The sequence below is a fragment of the Taudactylus pleione genome, unplaced genomic scaffold (assembly GCF_031769625.1).
Source record: "Taudactylus pleione unplaced genomic scaffold, aTauple2 ptg000421l, whole genome shotgun sequence".
Classification (NCBI taxonomy): Eukaryota; Metazoa; Chordata; class Amphibia; order Anura; family Myobatrachidae; genus Taudactylus; species Taudactylus pleione.
Window position 1 is genome coordinate 320,031 of NW_028284823.1, and position 21,373 is coordinate 341,403.

The 21,373-nt window shown below is 45.9% G+C and overlaps 1 protein-coding gene across 2 annotated transcripts in view; it reads right to left on the reverse strand.

The window, feature by feature from the left end:
• Positions 1-1,679: 1,679 nt before the first annotated feature.
• The window catches only part of LOC148506184 (ADAMTS-like protein 2), a 63,909-nt gene continuing 44,215 nt past the window's right edge, over positions 1,680-21,373 (reverse strand). For both annotated transcript variants that reach the window (XM_088447133.1, XM_088447132.1), the window contains 7 exons: positions 16,329-16,572; positions 15,270-15,361; positions 14,840-14,966; positions 14,506-14,719; positions 14,165-14,320; positions 12,177-12,321; positions 1,680-3,235 (listed from right to left, as the gene is read on the reverse strand). In XM_088447133.1, the coding sequence (XP_088303259.1) occupies positions 3,117-3,235; positions 12,177-12,321; positions 14,165-14,320; positions 14,506-14,719; positions 14,840-14,966; positions 15,270-15,361; positions 16,329-16,572 (1,097 nt within the window). In that variant the 3' untranslated portion in view covers positions 1,680-3,116. The remainder of the gene's footprint in view (positions 3,236-12,176; positions 12,322-14,164; positions 14,321-14,505; positions 14,720-14,839; positions 14,967-15,269; positions 15,362-16,328; positions 16,573-21,373) is intronic.

A 21,373-nucleotide genomic window follows, 5' to 3' on the forward strand; every position in this document is an offset into this window, starting at 1 on the left:
AAAATTAGATTCTGTCATGGCCCATAAACTGGGATGCTGCAGCATAAAGATGGGTTCTCATCTCCCTTTTTAGCCTCTATGTCAGAGACCTACTGGCACTCCAGCTGGGATTAATCTACATCTTTGAAGATACTAAGAGATTATCTAAGGGTCCTTGTAAATAGCAGAAGCTGGAATGCCCAAAGGGATTTTCCACTTCAAATAAGATTTCCAGTAAATCCCCTCCCTACTTTGCAGAAAGTCCCTTCCATGAAAGCCCAACTGATCCCATCACTCACATGTCAACTCATCCCTGCATGGCTTCTTACGGTAGGAGAGATCCAATGCAGCAGATCTTAATAAATCCTGGTTCTGATTGGAGGAGTGCCAGCTGGCCTTCATTAACTGCTACCTTGGATCACTCCTGCTGCTCAGAGAACCGGCTATAGATGGTGGGGTTCCAGGGTAGTTATCCCCACCAAAGTCATATCATAGGGAGGAGGGAGATTTACTAAATATCATATTACAGTGTACAATCCCTTTAGGGCTACCCATCCTGCACTGTGCTACAAATATAGTACCTTAATTACCAACATATGGCTGGGTGCAACACTGTAGATGGCATGCATCCAAATATATAAATAGAATGCAAAATAATACACACCACAACATAAGGCATGCCACTACAAATAGTAATGTACAATGAGGACATATTATTAATTAGTACATAATGGGTATTTAAAACCAGGAATGGTATTCCGTAAAGAAGTCACATGATAAAACTGACAAGTAGAAATTCTGAATCTCTGCATTGCTTGTATGGTTTATTTGTATTTTTCCCTGAAATGCCCTTTTCTTCTTTTTAAGCCATAGCTTTGAGAACAGCACAAATTTCCCAAGTTTTAGCAAAGACCATTATTGGGAAGTGCCCAAAGTCCTGATCATCCATTTTGAGTAATGTCTTTTTTTCCGGTGATGTTTTGGTGTGCATTATTTTGCATTATGACACAGTACTTACAAACCACAGAAACAATGTTTACAAAACAAAAAGGCATTTACTTATACAGCCGTTGCACTGTGTAGCACCTCTTTGGAAATAAAAATGAAGGCAACAGTATGTACTAACGTAACTTAATCCATTTACAGATTTGTTGCTGAGTGTGTTGCCTGGAGCACTGCAAAGTACATGACTGCATAAAAGAGTTCCCAGATTATGGGGCCTATTTATCAAATTATATTTACGGGATATTCCATGAAAACACTGTCTTATGTCATGTCCCCAGTGCTGACTTACAGTAATATTGTAGACTGTTACCATATCATAGTACATGCTGCTATTGTAGGATAACAGATTATTGTAAAACAGGAAGGAGTCCAGGAAAGATGGATTAAGGGAACTACTGTATATTAAATGGAGGAAGATTTCTAGGATTTATGGTCAGGTGTAGAACCTCAAAAGATGTACGTCAGTAAGAGACTATTGTATTAAATCTAAATATAAGACTGCATCTATTATATTTTACAGTTTTTTTCTAGTCTTAAAATTTCATCACAGCTGGATGTATATTTACTAAAGTGCAGGTTTTTAGAAGTGAATATGTTGCCCATAGCAACCAATCAAATTCTACTTTACATTTATCTAGAAGATAATAGCTAGAATCTGATTGGTTGCTATGGGCAACATGTCCACTTCTAAAAACCTGCACTTTTGTAAATATACCCCCTGGTGTAAGCACTTGTTCTACACACCTGGGGGTATATTATTTATTAAACAGCCATTGACTACTGACTGCTTTGTCCACTGGATTTAAAACAGCAATAACAATAATTTTTTTTTACTATACTTAAACTCAACAGTCAAAGTTACCGTTAATCAGCGGTTTTGAATGTCAGCTGTTTAGTAAATATACCACCTGGTGTAAGATCTTATTAAGAAAATCCCCAAATCTGGTGTAAACTCTTCCGATCTGGTCGGTAATAACAGGATAAACTTATGGATGCCAGATTTTTTAAACCATATGAAGGAAAATATAATTGGTCTACAAAGCTGTTGTTTGAATAAGGAAGGAACGTCTTAGCACCAAAATCAGGACCTCATTCAGAGTCGGTCGTTGCGGCTGCACGGTCGTACGCCACCGATGTTCGCTAAACTGCGCATGCGTAAAGTTCGCAATGCGTGTGCGCAAGCTAGCTGCTACGATCAGAAATTTCTCTCTCCTTGAACACAGCCAGGTCGGTAGTTTGAGTGACAGGATGAGGCGTTTGTGGGTGGTAACAGGGGAAGGTGCTTGAAAACGGGGGAGTGGAGATCCGAACGCAGGCGTGCCTAATTATGCGAACAGCGTTTTATGGGAGTGCATAATTAACAAAGTAGTGTTATGGCACACGTGATATGGGTGGTTTGTACACTGACCTGATCGTAGAGCTTAAGAGAGGGTATGGTCAACCTTAAGCTCTACGACCAGTTCCGATTGTTACCGATGGTCTCGATTAATCCTTATATGGCCGGAGATGACGTGTAATGCGTACGAGAAGGGGGCATATTTTTTGTCTTACGGTCGCATCCTCCCCTTGGTCGGCCAGCTAACGATCCGATCTTAAGGATGCAACTTGCGAGTGCATCATTTGCATATCCGTCCCCTTTTCCCTTACGACCGTGCGGCCGCAACGACCGACTCTGAATGAGGTCCTCAATCTCCCTGTGCCTGCTCCAGTATATAATGCCAAGGTTTTATATATTTCTAACACAAAAAAATACAGTACTTCTTTACAATAACACTGTTTGCAGACTCATGGTCCCTTTTAGGATAATTATAATAAAAGCAGACACGGGTAACCAGTGGCGCCCCAGCTTCTGCGATGTACTGAAGCAGGAGACACAGATTGCCTGAGCTTGCAACAGAGGCATCTTAGGCGCATTCACATAAAGAGAACAGCAGGTTGATCACTAGGCACTGTAAAATTATATTACAATGGAGAGGTAAAAATAACCGCTGTCACCCACACACACACCTTCGTTCACCATCTAAAGCCCCCCAATAGTGTGGTCACAGGGTTATTAATAGGAGCACCAGGCACATTCCAAAATATACAGAATTCACAAAAATAAAGGACAAAATGCACCAACGAAGCCACAGTCAGGAGGCTTTCCCTCCGCAGGCTCGGCAACAGGCCTTCCGGTAATACCAGTGTGAGCACAGCTTCACCTTCAAAACCAGGGAACAGTTAGCAGTTGCCTTGTCTTCACAGCTTTCATCTGGATGAACAGGAGAAAACAATGGGTAACAGTGGTGATCAAAGTTATATTTTCATACCTGCACCAATTTACACCTGAGACATTACATGTAATTAATTTGCAAAGGTTCCATTAGAATCAGCAAATCAATACATCCCGTGTGAATGACCTCCGAGTGCATTGTCCTCCACCAATGTGTATCCTGTCAGCCAATCACCAGCATTGTGTATACTTTCAACCAACCCTAAGCCAAATTTCAAATTTACGGAGCACCATACATACTGTACGGTCATGGCACAGCACATAAGCCTTTTGGGGTATGGTATGTATAGTTCCACCTAGATTTCCACCAAGCGCAAGTGTTTGTAAAGCAAGCCGCCAGCATTTGCAAAGGAGCCGCAGTTTGCAACAGCCAAAGGGAGGATTATGGGTGATCACAGCTAATACAGCGTAGGCTTCCAGGTACACAAAGTTTTACGGAGAAGTGAGAACATGAGATGTCAAGATCATTAAAATGAGATATAAGGGTGAAGAGGGTGCATTGCCAGTTCTAGTTGTGCTTGGCAGGCAAGCAAATGTATTTTGTGCAATTTGCCCAATGTAAAAAAAAAGCTTCAAACACGTTTAATAGAGAGCAACCAATCTCCACCTACGCTATAATCAGGCTTCTTTATCTGGCCTAGAACTCCTTTAAGTCTGAAAGGAGAAACACCTGTGCGACCTGAAGCCTGCACAGAACATGAAATCTGCAGCATACTTATTTTTTATAGGTAGGAGAATTCATGAAGTTAAACCACATGAGACCCTTAACAGCAATACTTTGCAGTGATTTGCCTTTTTAATGCATGTTTATATTCATGTGAAGCAGCTGCTGGTCAGGTGGTCTTGCTGGGATAATGCTATATTATACCCCTTTTCCACCTAAATTCCGGGTCTGACCCGGAGTTGGAACAAAGTTCCTATCCGGATCAGACCCGGAATTTTGCCGGCGCTGACTCGGGATATTCCCGAGTCAGCGCCGCTCACACCACAGTCGGGTCTGCATAGACCCGGCTTTTGCGGAGTGAAAGTGGATGCTTGGAGATGACGTCATCTCCAAGCGCCACTGAAGCCGGACCAATCGGCCGGCTAGCAGCGCACTCCAGGTCATCGTGACCCGGAGTGCGCTATTCCCATAGCAGGGTTTCACGGGCTACGCCCGTGTTAAACCCTGCTAGTTACCTGGGTTGGATTGCCGGGTCACTCGACCCAGCGATCCAACCCTCTGCCCTTTTACACCAGGGAGCTCCCCGGGTTAACCCTTCAAAAACCCGGGTTTTAGCTCCGGTGTAAAAGGGGTATAACTTTCTACTGCAGTATGGTTAACTTCACAACTGCTGTTATGTATTGGGTTTAATGTTAGATTAAGCCCCATCAGTCACAATTTCAGTTATCTTTCAGTCTGACAAGTTGAGAAGAAATGAGAGTGTGATAAGCAAAGTGATGTGTGCCACACATGAGACTGCACAATTTCCACATTTAAGGTCATGTATACTTGGCCAATATGTGATAATCACCGGCTTGAGTTTTTGACAGAAAAATCTAAGCTGAGAGAGAGAGAGAGAAAGAGAGAGGGAAGGGGGGGAGGGAGTGAGAGAGAGGGGGGAGAGAGAGGGAGAGAGAGAGAGAGAGAGGGGGGGAGAGATAGAGAGGAGGGGATGGAGTGAGAGAGATAGAGAGAGAGGGGGAGAGAGAGAGAGAGAGAGAGAGGGGGGAGAGAGAGAGAGAGAGAGAGAGAGAGAGAGAGAGAGAGAGAGAGGAGGAGGGGGAGGGAGTGAGAGAGATAGAGAGGTTTATTTACTGAAGTGCAGGTTTTTAGAAGTGGAGATGTTGCCCATAGCAACCAATCAGATTCTTCTTATTTATCTAGCACATCCTAGAAGATAATAGCTAGTATCTGAATGGTTGCTATTGGCATCATCTCCATTTTAGTAAATATAGATAGAGTGTGAGGAGAGAGAGAGAGAGAGAGAGAGAGAGAGAGAGAGAGAGAGAGAGAGAGAGAGAGAGAGAGAGAGAGAGAGAGAGAGAGAGAGAGAGAGAGAGAGAGAGAGAGAGGAGAGAGAGAGAGAGAGAGAGAGAGAGAGAGAGAGAGAGAGAGAGAGAGAGAGAGAGAGAGAGAGAGAGAGAGAGAAAGAAAAAAAAAAAAATATATGAATATCTGGTGTCTCTATGGCCTAGTTTTTAAGGATCACTAATTGTCAACTACAAAATCTCTGTACATGTGTTATGTTTTCTGGGCTCTGTTTGGCCGGCGTGTTTAGATGTTCCCTCCTCGCACAATCTGTGTACAAACTGTTTATGTTTTCCCTCACGGCATGTGGGACGAGGAGCAATCAAGTCTGTTTACAGTTTTATTGTTTTTCTCCCAAATCTGCGTGGGTGCACCTTATCACACATGTTCTGTGTTCCAGTTCAGACTTATCCTCAGATTTACAGTTCACCAAGTTTATTAATGTTTTATACTTTTTAGGTGACAGGTGCAATGTAAAATGTGGTTCACACGGTTGTTAAAATGGTTTCTAGGACCTGTGATGAGCAGTTTTACACATTTCTTTATTGTTTGTGGATACAGAGTCAGCCCTATAGAAAGCACATTTGGCTTAGGGAATGAGCGGGTTCGGTTCCCTGAGAAACCGAACCCACCCGAACTTTGGGGATCCGGGGCGATCCGAGCTCAAGCTCGGATCTCCCTGTCTGCCCCGGATCCCTCTCCCGAGGGCAAAACCTCGAGCAGCCATTTAAAAAAAAATGCCTTTGCCTTTAATGGGCAAAGTGCTGATTGGCTGACAGAGCCGTCTGTCACGGCTCTCAGCCAATCAGCATTATGGTGCTCATTTGCATGTAGCACGGACTCGTGAGATCCGTGCTACATGCATCTGTGTGACTGACAGTGACACAGAGCACAGATGGGTCAGTGAGACCCGTCTGTGCTGCTGTGTATTTCAATGACACAGATGCACGCACGGACCAGGAGATCCGTGCTACTTGCATCTGTGTCATTGACACAGAGCACTGACGGGTCCGTGAGACCCGTCTGTGCTGCTGTGGTAAAAAAAAAAAAAAAAACCTGTGTAAAAAAAGAAAAAAATGGCGTGCCCCCCCCCAAAAAAAAGAGCAACCAGCCCCGGGCATTAGTGACCCAGTGCTGGGTGTGCTTAAATACAGGGGACAAACGACGTAGGGGTCCCCTGTACTTAAGCACAACCAGCACCGGGCTAGTCAGAACCAGCGCTGGTTGCCAAAATACGGGGGACAAACGACGTAGGGGTCCCCCGTATTCTGCGCAACCAGCTCTGGGCTCTGATCCGGTCCTGGTTCTGGAAATACAGGGGAAAAAAATTAGTAGGGTTCCCCTGTATGTTCCAGAACCAGCACTGGACTTTTTCTAGCAGGGGGCTGATGCCACAGCCAGGGGAGCCCTTTCACCGGGCCCCCCAGCCGCAGCATCAGCCCTGACCGCTAGTCAGCCCAGGCCGGGGATCGCTGGGGACCCCCCCAATAAAGGGGTCACCCTCTCCAGGGCACCCCAGGCCCAGGCTGATAGCCCGGGGCTATCCCCGCCACCCCTGGTGGCGGTGGGTGGCGGGTTGATTGTGTGGTGTGGTGTAAATAAAGAATATCAAACATTGTCTTTACAAGTAGAACTGCAAGTCCCAGCAAGCCTGCCCCGCATGCTGGTACTTGGAGAACCACAAATACCAGCATGCAGGGCATTAAGGGCCCACTAGTACCTGTAGTTCACCTGTAAAAAAATGTTTAAAAAAAACACAGGACACACACACCGTGACAGTATAAGTTTATTAAACATACACACACACACACATGTACACATACTCACCTATGTAACCTGTAGCATCGGTCCACTTGTCCAGTAAAGTATCCATAGGGGACCTGTGAAAAAAAACATACTCACCATCTCCTATGCGAGGTTCTGTCCTCTTCGTTCCAAAGTAGGCATCCCCGGACTTGGCAAAAAAAAAAAACAAGAACGCGATCCACGAACTTAGTACCGTTCTATAGAACGGTACTTCCCGAATGAGAGCTTAGCGGCGGGGTATCACCATGGAAACCCCGCTGCTAAGCGTTCATTGGCTGAGAGAGGTCATCTTCCGTCTCTCAGCCAATGAACGGCTCCCTCCATTGTAGTCAATGGTGGGAACCGCAAGGTTATTAAAGTTTACCCTGCGGTTCCCACCATTGACTACAATGGAGGGAGCCGTTCATTGGCTGAGAGACGGGAGATGACCTCTCTCAGCCAATGAACGCTTAGCAGCGGGGTTTCCATGGTGATACTCCGCCGCTAAGCTCTCATTCGGGAAGTACCGTTCTATAGAACGGTACTAAGTTCGTGGATCGCGTTTTCGTTTTTTTTTTTTGCCAAGTCCGGGGATGCCTACTTTGGACCGAAGAGGACAGAACCTCGCATAGGAGATGGTGAGTATGTTTCTTTTCACAGGTCCCCTATGGATACTTTACCGGACAAGTGGACCGATGCTACAGGTTACATAGGTGAGTATGTGTACATGTGTGTGTGTGTGTATGTATGTCTAATAAACTTATACTGTCATGGTGTGTGTGTCCTGTGTTTTTTTAAACATTTTTTTTACAGGTGAACTACAGGTACTAGTGGGCCCTTAATGCCCTGCATGCTGGTACTTGTGGTTCTCCAAGTACCAGCATGCGGGGCAGGCTAGCTGGGACTTGCAGTTCTACTTGTAAAGACAATGTTTGATATTCTTTATTTACACCACACCACACAATCAACCCGCCACCCACCGCCACCAGGGGTGGCGGGGATATCCCTGGGCTATCAGCCTGGGCCTGGGGTGCCCTGGAGAGGGTGACCCCTTTATTGGGGGGGTCCCCAGCTCTCCAGGGATCCCCGGCCTGGGCTGACTAGCGATCAGGGCTGATGCTGCGGCTGGGGGGCCCAGTGAAAGGGCTCCCCTGGCTGTGGCATCAGCCCCCTGCTAGAAAAAGTCCAGTGCTGGTTCTGGAACATACAGGGGAACCCTACTAATTTTTTTCCCCTGTATTTCCAGAACCAGGACCGGATCAGAGCCCAGAGCTGGTTGCGCAGAATACGGGGGACCCCTACGTCGTTTGTCCCCCGTATTTTGGCAACCAGCGCTGGTTCTGACTAGCCCGGTGCTGGTTGTGCTTAAGTACAGGGGACCCCTACGTCGTTTGTCCCCTGTATTTAAGCACACCCAGCACTGGGTTACTAATGCCCGGGGCTGGTTGCTCTTTTTTGGGGGGGGGCACGCCATTTTTTTCTTTTTTTGCACAGGTTTTTTTTTTTTTTACCACAGCAGCACAGACGGGTCTCACGGACCTGTCATTGCTCTGTGCCAATCACACAGATGCATGTAGCACGGATCTCCCGGGTTCGTGCTACATGCAAATGGGCACCATAACACTGATTGGCTTCCTGTCTGCCACTGCAGTGCCACTCCTAGATGGGCCACGTGTTTGTGCCGCCCACTTGTGTCGCTTAGCATAGTCATCCAGCTACCTCGGTGCAACCTTTTGGCCTAAAAACAATATTGTGAGGTGTGAGGTGTTCAGAATAGAGTGGAAATGAGTGGAAATTAATGTTATTGGGGTTATTAATAGCGTAGGAACAAAAAAAGGCCCATTTTATGTGATTTTAGTGTTTTTTTTTATTTTTTAAGAAAAAATCCAGATCCAAGACACAAAACCCAGAACCCAAAACACGGAAGGGTGGTTTTGGCAAAACCAATCCAGATCCAAAACACGAAGAAAGATCCAGATCCAAAACCAAAACACAAAACACGAAAAGTGGCCGGTGCACACCCCTAATTTGGCTACAGTACCGCAGGCAAACCCCTGGCACTTGTGACTATCGCAATTACAGTTAACAATGCTAGATGTGTGAATAATCTTCATTTCATTTCAACATCCTGAGGACGCTTCGATTGGCTGCAGGGTGCCAGTCTTGAGCGTCTAGAGGACGCTCCTGCGGCACTGCAGCAGCAATCCTGGCCTCAGGGTGCCATTCAAGGCTCTCTGCTAGCCGGAAGCAAGGGCTGTGTGGCTGCAACGGTGCTGGCCCCAGAGCTCTGCACTCTGGACATCTCACACACCCCTAGTTACAGCCCTGTACAGGAGTGTGTGTGACAGCACAGACTTTCTATAAAATATTTGACAGGACCATGGGCATAACTATAGTGGGTTCAGAGGGTGTCATTGCTAGGGGCTCATAGGCTCAGGGGACCCTGGACCTATAGTTGACCATCGAGCTACTGGAATTGCTGGCTAAACAATTGAGTCTGGCCTGTTGCCTGGCCTGAAAAGTGGACTCATCAGCGCTCATTCAGGGTATAGGTGATGGTCTCTATTTCTCCTTCTCAGTAAATCCTCCCTCCATGATCCATCTCCCTCACTCTTTTTTCACCCTCACAGACAGCAGAGCTAATCAGTGAGCCCAGAACTGTAAGAGAGTAGGCTTCTCCTTGATTATGGCCTTTGTGAAGTGAGCTGGGGGGCAGGACTGAGCTCAGAGATTAGGACTGTCCCAGAAAGGGATAGTGTGCAAAAATAAGGAAGATCTCTACTCAAAGTGGAATTTCCCACATTAGGAAGCACCCCCTTTGTTAGAAGCTGGCTGGTTCTCGCCCCCTCCTCCCCTGTCGCTGCACTCACTGGCAACTGCTGTCTACTCAGCCCTGAAGGCCCTGCAGACGTGTAAAGCCAGGGACACCCTAGACGATATGTCATCCGATCCGGCGGATATGAGCAACATATCTGGCACATCGTCTAGTGTGTACCCACTATGTTGCTGGCGATGCATGCTCCCTCGCGCTGTCAGCGACATCCTCTGTCAGACCTGCATTCAAGTCCAACGGGCGATGCCCCTATGGAAGCCGATCAGATCCCTCCCAGCATGCCCTGCGGCCGCCGCGTCACTCTGCGCACATGCAGATGGAGTCCTGGGTCATAAACCCGGAAGTCCATGGGGCTGCGCGGATCGCAAAGGACAGCTCTTATCGGAAGAGCTGTCCTTTGCTGTACTGAGCGCATATGTTAGTGCATATGCTATCAGTAGGGATGCAGTGTGTGGCGGTATGTACTTCACTATGTTAGTGCATCCCGCCCCAGGTCTTAATGGATGTTCTCAGATGTATAAGACTAATGTAAATATAAGAGGCATAGAATGTGAGGGTATAACCTGACCTTACTACAGTATAATAATTTTTATTGATGAATAAATAGTAAATTGTAGTGCAGCAGTCAGTTTTCCATTGCAGGCAGGACCAGTTTACCTGTGTGACTCCCTAGGGCCCGGTGGCACACCTGGGGCCCATCTGCTCAACTATTGCCACCTGCATATTTTTTTTTATTATTTATTTATTAATTGTGAGCAAAGGTTATCAAGAATGTGTGGGGCCCCTTTCAGAACGATGAACTGGGAAATACATGGGTCTATTAACCTCCAACCCTGGTACAGAGCAGGGTCATGGATCCGAGACTCCCGCCCGCGTAAGCCCCTTTCACATAGACCATATCAAAATAGCCGCGATAACAGCTTTTTTCCTAATAAGTTTTTTCAGGAAAAATAGTTTTAGCAAAATCCTATAAACATATGCAAAAACTGTATAGGCATTATCGCAAATTACTTTCCCCATCTCTGAGTAAGTGATAAGCTCTGCCTACAAAAAAAAAAAATGTGTAGGCAAAACAAAATTTTTAAGTAGCTTAATTTGGCCAATCATGACGTCATTTTGGGGTGAAAAAATAAAAAGTATTGGAAAATGTGTTTAAAGTAGTGAGACTGGTATTTTGGGGGGCTGTATGGATGGGACAAGTGTTTTAAACGGGTTGTGTATGGGGGGCTGGCAGTCAGGATGCCAGCTGTCAAAACACCGACAGTGGCATTCCAATGCTTAGAATCCCGACAGGGGCTTCGTAAGTATATTAACCCTCCCCCCTTATCCTCCTAACCGTAACCCTGCCTTCCTGCATCCTAACCCTAACCCTCCCTGTTAGTGCCTAAACCTAACCCTCCCCCCCTTAGTGTCTAAACCTAACCCTCCCCCTTTAGTGCCTAACCCTAACACCCCCTGTGGTGCCTAAACCTACCCCCCCCTGTCTACAATCTAACCCTAACCTCCCCATCGCAGCCTATCCCTAACCCCCTCAGTGGTGGCTAAACCTAACCCTAAACCTAATCCATAGGCTTCTATAGGGGCATCGGAACCCCGGCGGCCAGACATTAGTGCATATGGAAAATGCGGTAAGACCCCGGGGTTTTGTATCGCATTTTCCATTTAGTGCATCCCGCCCCCGGTTAGTGTTCAGCTACCGATTAACCGCATAAATACCCAATTAGTGATAAGACTTTACTACCTAGAGCTAAAGTCCTGGGAGCATCTGAGTATCTGTGTCTTCAGCTTTAAGGGTAAGGTGACTGCTATAGGTAAATACAGTACCTCCATAAGTTCTTCTATATATTAATATAATTATATTTAAGGCACTGAATGTGTAACTATGTATTTTCCTGTATATCTTTATATACAGATTTAAGACCTGATTCAGCAGTGAACACAATTCTGCAATTTACGTAGGAGGGGCGATTATTTGCCATTGTGCATGCATGTAAGTCACACTGCACACGCGTTGCGATTGCTTTGCGATTACATACGCACTTACTGTCTGAATCATTTGCAAAGTGAATGTCATGAGGTCAGCATTTGGGGGAGGTAAGGGGGGTTGGTCAGGTAAATGTAGGCGTGTCTGAACGTTTGAAATCGCAGCTGCGATGGCGTTAGAGTCCTCGCTAAATCAGGCCTTTAATGATTATAACACTTCAGCCATAACATTTTCATAGAGATATTTGTATGTCCACATAATGCACAGGAATACAATCAGACAGAATGAAAGAGTGGAATTTCCTTACCAGGGGTCTCGGTTGGGCACGGCTGCAGCTGGCAAGCCTGTCTACCGTCTGGTTTAGTAGACTGATCACATTCCTGGCTCACCTCCTCCCCCAGATAACATTTCACTTCTCTAACCTGATGTCCAGACCCACAGGTCTTACTGCACTGTGTAAGAAACATAGAGGGTGGGGAAATATATATCAGATGGTAGACACAAGTCACTCAGCTGCAAACTCAGGACTTCATTAAACTTTGGCACATTCTATTTACCATATATGTATTTGGGAGGGACTTCAGAAATTGCATGCAAGACTTGTGCTATCATTTATTACACACATCTAAAATTCATTCGATGAAGGATGAGATTGTGTGCTGCTGTAAGCATGAGTAAGGCGGATGAAGCGCCCAGTGCTTTTTTTGTGGTGGTACTCAAAGATAATGGATACTGGCACACTCTTTTCTGGAAACAGGAAGTTCTTGATTTATCACTAGTGTATTTTAAGAGTTCTTTCTGGAACTTGTATCAGCACACGGGTCCTTTCCAGCTACTTTACAGCCCAAGGAGATATTAACCTGGCCACAGGACCTCCAGCAGTTTAGATGAGTACATGGAAAGCTTGGAAATCAGGGATGATTTAAGAGGACAGGGCCCGTGTGCAGTTTCCCACCCTCTATCACTGGCGCAATTGCAGTGTAGACTCTGGCATGTACAGGTCTACGGGAAAATGGCGCCCAACTTTCTGTCTGTATGCTGCTCAATATGCATCGGTTTTCCTAAATCTCCTATTACTGTTGCATGTGAAGCAAGGTAAGGTTCTGACAACCGCAATGTGTGAACTAAAAAGCAAAATATCTATATGGACTCTACTTTACCATGTGGACGCACTGTCTGGGAGGTAAAAATATATTTCATCTGTAAAGACCAGCCAGCCATCCAGCCTATCAGTAAAAGTACATTTCTGTGACTGCTCGCAGAAGTATTGAATACATTTTTGGCAATTATAGTTGCAACAGAAACTCTCAGGTGGTCCAGATGGCTAGAAGGGTTTAAACAATAAGCCTGTGGCAGGATGTGCCTATATATCACTCAGTAGGTGGATAAATAAATGCAGGCAGTGGGTGCACCTGGCATACACTGTAGTAAAATACTGTATACAATACCTGATTCACAGTTGTGCGCTATGCTGATATTTTTAAGTAGTTGGCCAACGTTTTTATTATAGCGCATGCGTCTAAGTCGCACGGCGAATGCGTACCAGTGTCCCTGCGATGTCACATGCAGAGAGGATTTAGACGCAGAGTGATTGACAGTTATGGGCCGGGTGGTAACAGAGGGGAGGTTAGAAAAATGAAAAATGTGGGTGTTTTATAGTGTCAGAACCAGCTTCTGCATCTTTGTATGCAGCTTCACTGGTGCCGGCGTCCTAGTTCAGTCTCCTATTCTGCGGGACCATAGGGTTACTCATAAGGCTGGTTATTGTCTGCTGCGACATTTTATGCAGATGCTCAGATTTGCAAAGTGGCAGGTGGGCGTCTCAATACATCTACCAGCGGCTAAGACATTTGCATATTTTCGCATAGCAGCAACGTAAAATATCGCAGTCATGATGGGATTAGTGTACAACTCTGTATCAGGTCCTATGCTAATAATACTTAGATATTAGATGAGTGTCCATACAGTCTGCACAATGTTCTTATTTTACCTCCTTGAACACAGAAATAACAAACATGTTAAACATTAGGGGTAAATTTACCCAAGTGAGAGTTTTTAGAAGTGAGTTTTAAAAGTTATGTTGCCCATAGCAACCAATCAGATTCTACTTAACAGTTAACTAGCACCTTCTATAAGATAATAGCTAGAATCTGATTGGTTGCTTGCTATGGGCAACATCACTTCTAAAACTCACTTCTAAAAACTCTCACTTTAGTAAATTTACCCCTAGGAGTCATAAAAATGTACATGTAAAATAATTTGTTATCATTTGTCACAAAGAGCAATGACACTCACTGGACCCCACTCAGCTGACGTCCAGTGATGGTCACACGGTGGCCCCAAACAGGACTTCTCAGCTGGAGGCTTTATGTCTTCATCACAATGGCTGGATTCTGTAGAGCACTTGACTTCTCTCCTTACCAATCCCTCAGACCCACAGGCAGCAGTGCACTGCCCCAGACGCACCGGGGGAAAAAGGAAGGCGACATAAGGCCAAAGGCGAAAGACTGAGGGTGCATGTAACATACAAAACACTACACTATGAGCACAAGTGCAAAAATAAAAATAGACAAAAATAACCGATACCGGATAAAGTGATATTAATAAGTAAAGGTGAGTGGTGGGTTTATACGTACCTCAGCCCAATCTGAAATCTCCCACTGGGGTCCACAAGGTTTGTTCTTACATACTTTCCTCTGAGGAGGTCTTGGGAGCTGGGCACCTTCACATTGTTCATCATACACAGAACTGTCCAACCCTGGAGCCAGCATTTTCCAGCACCGAACGGAGCGAACCTGGACTCCTTGCCCACAGCTTCGGGAACATTCACTCCAACCACTAGATTCCCATCTTTGGAAGACACAAGTACATGAGGTGTGATCACTCCAAGTAGGTCACATCATCTTTTCTTCACACTGAAGTGCAGTCCTTTTTAAGGATCATCATCTTTCTCCCCTTTGCATCTCTTACCTGGGCATGCACTCTCGCCCTGAACAAAATTCCTGAGTTGGCTCTGGCCTCGTCATTGGATCACAGTGAGACTCATCTACTTCTCTCCCATCATAGCGGATGCACAAAGCATAGGTAGAACTGATTCCTACAGGGATATCACACCAAAAATTTACTGGTGAACATGAAATGGAGAGTCAGTTATGATGGTGGGTGTAGGGCACAGCTAAGATTATGTTTCTCCAAAATAGTCCCTACAAGCACAAATTCTTCCAAATCCACAGAACATTGGACTAGTTGCATCATATGTGCCTTGTATACAGATAAATGATATGGCTGAGGTGCAACCCTAATACTAGAATGCATTAAAGGGTGAGGTTCCCAGACCAGCTTTGTAAAGGGTTGGAGAGTTATTAGTATTATGTTGTAAAATTGAGCATTTCCACATTACCTGAGCTGCAAGTGGAGCTGCACGGTGAATAGGCAGAGACCTTCCAGCGATACATGTCAGCCCGGCTGATGTCCTGACCTGACACTAAATCACTGCAAGTAAGAATACATACAACAGTCAGAGAATAGGAACCTGTACTAGCTGGCTGCAACAAAGGCAGTGGAATGACTGTGGATAATATGATTACTAATCAACACCAATAATCAGAATTTTATCAGGTTCTGGGAACTTTCTGTATAGCAGTTTTGAAGAAAAAAATTCCATGTTTGTAATATGATTTTTTATAAATCCATTAAATTAAATCAAAATGATTTATTATGAATACAGGGGCTGATTCAGCAGAGGACAAAGCCACACACAGGCAGCTTTGCAAATATGCAAATGCAGCAGGAGGTGTCTGACACCCCCTGCTGAATTTGTGATCCCAGCACTGCAACCAACATCAACGGTTTGGGTAACCATCGCGATCATCGATCGAGATGGTGGATGGTGCTGGCTAGCTAAGTAAGCCTCATCTTACGCAAGCTGGACAGCTTGCGAGGCCAGGAAACTGCGACGCAGATCCTGCCCTTGCCACTCCCAGAAAATGGAGGTGGCACGGTCCCAGTTCCAGGAACCCCAGCCGTCCACCACCCCTGCACTGCCCCATAAATGCCTCTGCCTGTCAATTAGGCAGAGGTATAGCAGGGGCTGCATGTGATCACGCAGGACCTCTTCTGCCCATGCACAGAATGGGTCCTGCACACGTGCAGATTACCGATAATCGGACATCTGCTTCAGCATTACACTTATGTACACTCCTGAGTCAGGCCCACAGTCTGCAAAATGTTTGTGCCATTGTGCACCCCAATATTACTTACGCAGTCATCTAGACAATTCCTTACTTTGTGTTACCAGGACACTGATATGTTGGGATGATACATTTATTTTAATCTGGGTAAACATGAATCTGCTGCAAGTCACATTGGATTTACATTGCAATACCCCAGACATTTTGGCAAGGAAAGAGAACGAAAACCTACAAGTTTGCATCCAAGTACATTGTGCACAGATGTGTACCTGCTGAAACCGGGTGCTTGTAGTGCTTGTGTCCCGGGAATTGATCCAAGATCTTCATACACAGCTGGCAGCATTAAGCTGTCCCTGAATTGTTCTGCTTCGTGTGTGGACTCTGCTAGGATCGGACCCCCAGGACTGCCACCGAAGAGAGACTGACAGAGAGCTGAGTGACTCCGTTGATCACACAGTCTCCATAATTCACTCTGTAGAAATCCCTGAGGAGCATCTGTGCTGGGCTGGAGGCCTGAAACAGGGAAATGAAGTGGTGCTGACTATTACACACTATTTGACATGGTAAATACAATGTGTATGAAGCAAGAGTAAACCATTCACCCCAAGAATTCCAAGAAGTGATCTAGCATTTCTTTTTAAGTCTTCAAAATGTTCTTAGATAAAACAAATATACCACCATGTGTGTTACATTTCTTGCAGGGACTGACAAATAAACAATATGGTTCCACTTGTGCGTATATTTCTAATAGCATTGGTTTAAGAATTTAGGGCCTGATTCAGACTCGCTCGCTAGCGCTGTGCGCTCGCAAGTGGCACGATGGTTTGCGAATGCGCATATGCACGCTTTGTTCTGCTCATGCACAAACTACTCTGTGCGATCGCAGGCCACTCGCTCGCCCAGCAAAAACAGCCCAGTGACATGAGTGACAGGAGAGGCTGTTTGTGGGTGGTAACAGGGGCAGGACACTAATAACGGGGGTGTGGAGGTGCGAACGCAGGCGTGCCTGAGTGTTTCAACGCCATTTTTAAGGCATGCATAATTAACAGGCAGCATCATAGTACACGTCACATGCCTGGTTTTTACACTGAAGTCCTCGCAGTGCTTGAGGCAGGGTAAGGCAAACACAAGCGCTGCGATCGCTACCGATGGTCTTCGATGTACCAATGTTTTAATACACTTCCTGGAGATGACGTGTGCTAGTGGGCGTCTCTACATACGCTAATGGGTGTCTGCATACACAGAGCGATCGCTCGCACAGCCAAAGTGGGTGTGCTTATGCCTTGGCAAGCGATCGCTTCCCATGCCGTCACTTTGACAAAATTGCTTACGCTGGATGCGAGCGATCGCATCTAGTGAGCGGGTCTGAATCAGGCCCTTAGTGCATACTTAATGATCAGTAAGGGAGGTAAGCAATGGCGTAACTAGGGTATTTGGAGCCCAGGGCAAATTTGAAAAGGGAGCCCCCCCCCCCCATGTGTGCGCGGGGCCAAAAAAATGGGCATGGTCACTTAAAAATGGGGCGTGTCAGCATGACACACCCCTTTATTTTCACTCTGAACATTCCTATCCATATGCGCCTTTACCCCAGTAGTACCCCTTATACAATACCCCCAGTATGCAGTTGTGGTCCCTCTTATGCAGGTCCATAGTAGTACCCCTTATACAGTATCCCCAGTAGTGGTCCTTCTTATACAGCCCCCAATTAGTTCCCCTTACTCAGTACCCCCAGTAGTGGCCCCCCAAATGCAGTGCCCCATGTACTGTTCCCCCTTATGCAGTGCCCCCAGTAACAGTCCCCACAATGCAGTGTGCCCAGTAGCGGTATCCCCTTAAATCTATATAAAAATATACTTACCTGAATCCACGCTGCTGCTCCGGACCGCGATACCGCTCCCGCCGTCGCCGCCCGCCAGTCCTCCCGGGTTGGCGTGCTCAGCATTATGGGAGAGACATCATGATGTCATGACGTCAGTCCCATTACCCACTGCAGGAGCCGGACGGAAGTCCGGCTCTTACAGTGGGTGCTGCAGCAGTCAGTGAGAGTCTATCTGACTCTCATTGGCTGCTGTTTAACACACGCATCGCCACCAGCGCTGGCGGCGATGCGTGTGTTATGCACAGCCTGAACCCGCCTCCTAGCGCTATTGGGCAAGCGCTCAGTGGGAGGGAATGGGCTCAGCTGTGCAGCCTAGCGCTGGTCCTGTGTAAATGTGTAGTGCTGACGCGCACTCACTGCGGTCGGCGCTACACTGGTGGCTAACTAGGGCGGGCTGGACCGTGGCCGGCGGCGCCCCCCCACGCTGCCGGTCCCATGGTGCCCAGGGCACGCCCCCTGCCCGAACCCCCCTAGTTACGCCACTGGAGGTAAGAATTCACATTTAAAAAGACAGTTTACAGAAAAAAAATGTTTTTTTGCAGAAAATATGCAAAAAAAATGACACTCACTTCTTATGCAGATGTGGTTGCATCTTACATTTACGTCTACCTATGCTTAGAAGGAGAACAAGGGTAGGACATAGTATTCAAAGGTAGGCCGAGTCATGGCCATAATTAGCGGTGTGCGAGCGAGCGGTGCCATCGCCCAGGGCGCAGGGCACTAACAGGAGCTGCCCCATGGCAGCTGCATTTGGCTTGTAAGGTGCCCAGAACTGCACTCTGCAGCCATTATTGCTATTTGCACCCTGCAGTCTATAGACGCTCATTCTGTAGCCTGCAGAGCCACTACACCCTGCTACAAGCAGCCTTGTCCCCTTGGCGTGATGTAATGACATCACATGTTTGGGGGTGGAGCCACCACAAAGCTCTGCTCTTGCTGTATGTGAGTACAGTAAGTATGTGTTCACACAAATGTAACTGAGGTAGATCTGGGCAAAGACATGTATACCAGATGTATGCCCAGAGGCGTTTCTCTAGCGGATGCTCCACCTCAATGTAAAACACACACTGATGATGATGATAACAATGGGCATTCACTTCCGATTGGCTGATTGTAACTGGACCCCCTCTCATTGGTAATATATAAATAGTGTGTCTGCTATATTATATGAAGTCGCGGCCATCTATTCACATTACCTAATTTGTTATTACTTTCAGACTGCAATAGTTAAGAATATTCCAATTTGATTTTATATATATATATATATATATATATATATTGTTTATTTCAAGAACACAAAATGGTAAAAGGGTACAAAAACACTGTCTTGAAAAAAAGACAATAAAGTAACTGCATATCATAGAACTAGCAACATAAGTGGAATATAAAATATAGAAGGAAGGGAAAGTAAGACACGGGGAAGAGGGGGAAGGGGGGTTTAGAGTCAGGGGAGTACCAACTCCTGAGGAGGCTTGAGATCAGCGGAGCCCCTCCTCTGAGCAGCGCTCCCCCCCCCCACCCAAGCCCTGCACCTTACTTTGTATAGGCAAGCGGGTCCCTCTTCCACGGCACCATCTTCCCGGTGATATTTGGGAAGATTGCACAAGCGCACAAGAGAGCAAAGGCTCGGGCACAGTACCAGAGTCTTAGCTTCCACTCACAGTGCCATTTTCTGGAAGATGTCACTGGGAAGACAGCACCGTGGAGGAGGAGGGACCTGGTTACCAGCATAAGGTAAGTCAGGGGCGTATCTATAATGGATGCATGGTGTTGCGGTGCACACAGGCCCCTGGGTCCAGTGGGGCCAACACCTTGCACATCCTGCACCCATTATAGTCTTAATACTAATCTGTCCATTGTCTCCAGAGTGCTGCTCTCAAATTGCGGTGGCCATTTTCCTGGTGACTCGCGCATGCGCAGTACTGCTGTCCGCTGGAAAACAGTGCGGATGCCATTTTACCAGAGAGCAGCGCATGCACAGTACTGCTGTCCCCGGGTAACGGCGCAGTTGCCATTTTCCCAGAGACCTGTGCATGTGCAAAGATTCTGGCACTTAGCCAGAATCTACTGCACCTGCAGATGCCACAGCACCGCAGCAGAAAGGAGGGTCCCCACACTGACTGTGCACATGGGCCCCCTCCTCTATTAAAACGCCCCTGAGGTAAGTATACTATGGGTGGTGTGGGGGCCTTTTGGACACAGGGGCCCAGCCATGTGCACCGCAGACCCTGCACCCATTACATATATGCCTATGGTTAGAGTATTAGTCTGGTCACCTAGGTGCTCAAGTATGAATAAAGTGGTGGGAATGGACTATGCCAACCCTGTGACAGGGAGCTAGAACAGTAAGGCCAATGTAACACAGAGAGATGGGAAGGATGTAACAGATATACACTCGCACTAGGAGATTTAGGGTAGACTAATCATATTTGTCATGAAGGTAATAGGTGATCTTATTTGATTTTGAAAGGGGAAGTCAAATGATATTTATAATTAATTTAATTTGTATTTTAGTCTGTATTTAATTGTATTTTACATTGTGAGGGCAACTTTTGCATTTATTAATAACACTGTCTAGACACTTTTATTACAATTTTATTTGGTGTACCAGTTGGATGACGTATTTTTAGCATTGACCACTAACACTGTTAAGCCAAGCTTTTATTACTCCTGATATAACCAAGCACATACGCTGCTGTTGCAGAGCTGTATGTAACTGCATCTTTTTTTCAGCCATATTTTACATCTGTAAAATATGACAACTGTGCATGATCCCATCTATGATATTCTTCCATTTGACCACTAGATGGAGCAGTTTATTTTTTCTTTATTGTTTATATCTAAGTTCCCCAACAAAGTGGAATATGCAGAGAAATTAGACTCATGTAGTGTTGGCCGCAGTGTATAAACAGGTCTGCAACAATCGCAAGATTGGGGAAAGCTGCGACCGGTAGCATATGTGCTTAGTGTACACCATGCATGTGTCATATACAGTATGCAGTCACAATGTCAACAGTTACTATGTCGGCGTTCATAATACTGACACCAGAATGTCGACAGTAATTATGTCAACATGGTTAAAATGCCGACATCTGGAAGATGGTGTCATGGACAAAAGCGTGCTTCAAAACTGGATTGTTGATATTGTGACCTTGTTAACATTCTCATGTCGACATGGTTATTGTCGACTTAATATACTGAACCTTTTAAATACATGTATGTTCGCTGTTAGGCATTAAAAAAACATTATATAGTTCTCTAATACATCAACAACTCTTGAGAAAAAAAAACATTTGCTTAAACAAGCAGCATTAATGCATAATATACTCCGGAGCAACAAAGCAACATAGAAATGCTCCCATTTGAATAACAGCTTCCATAGATGATATGCAGAAACACACTGTTGATCCATACATGGGCCGGACCAGTAATGTG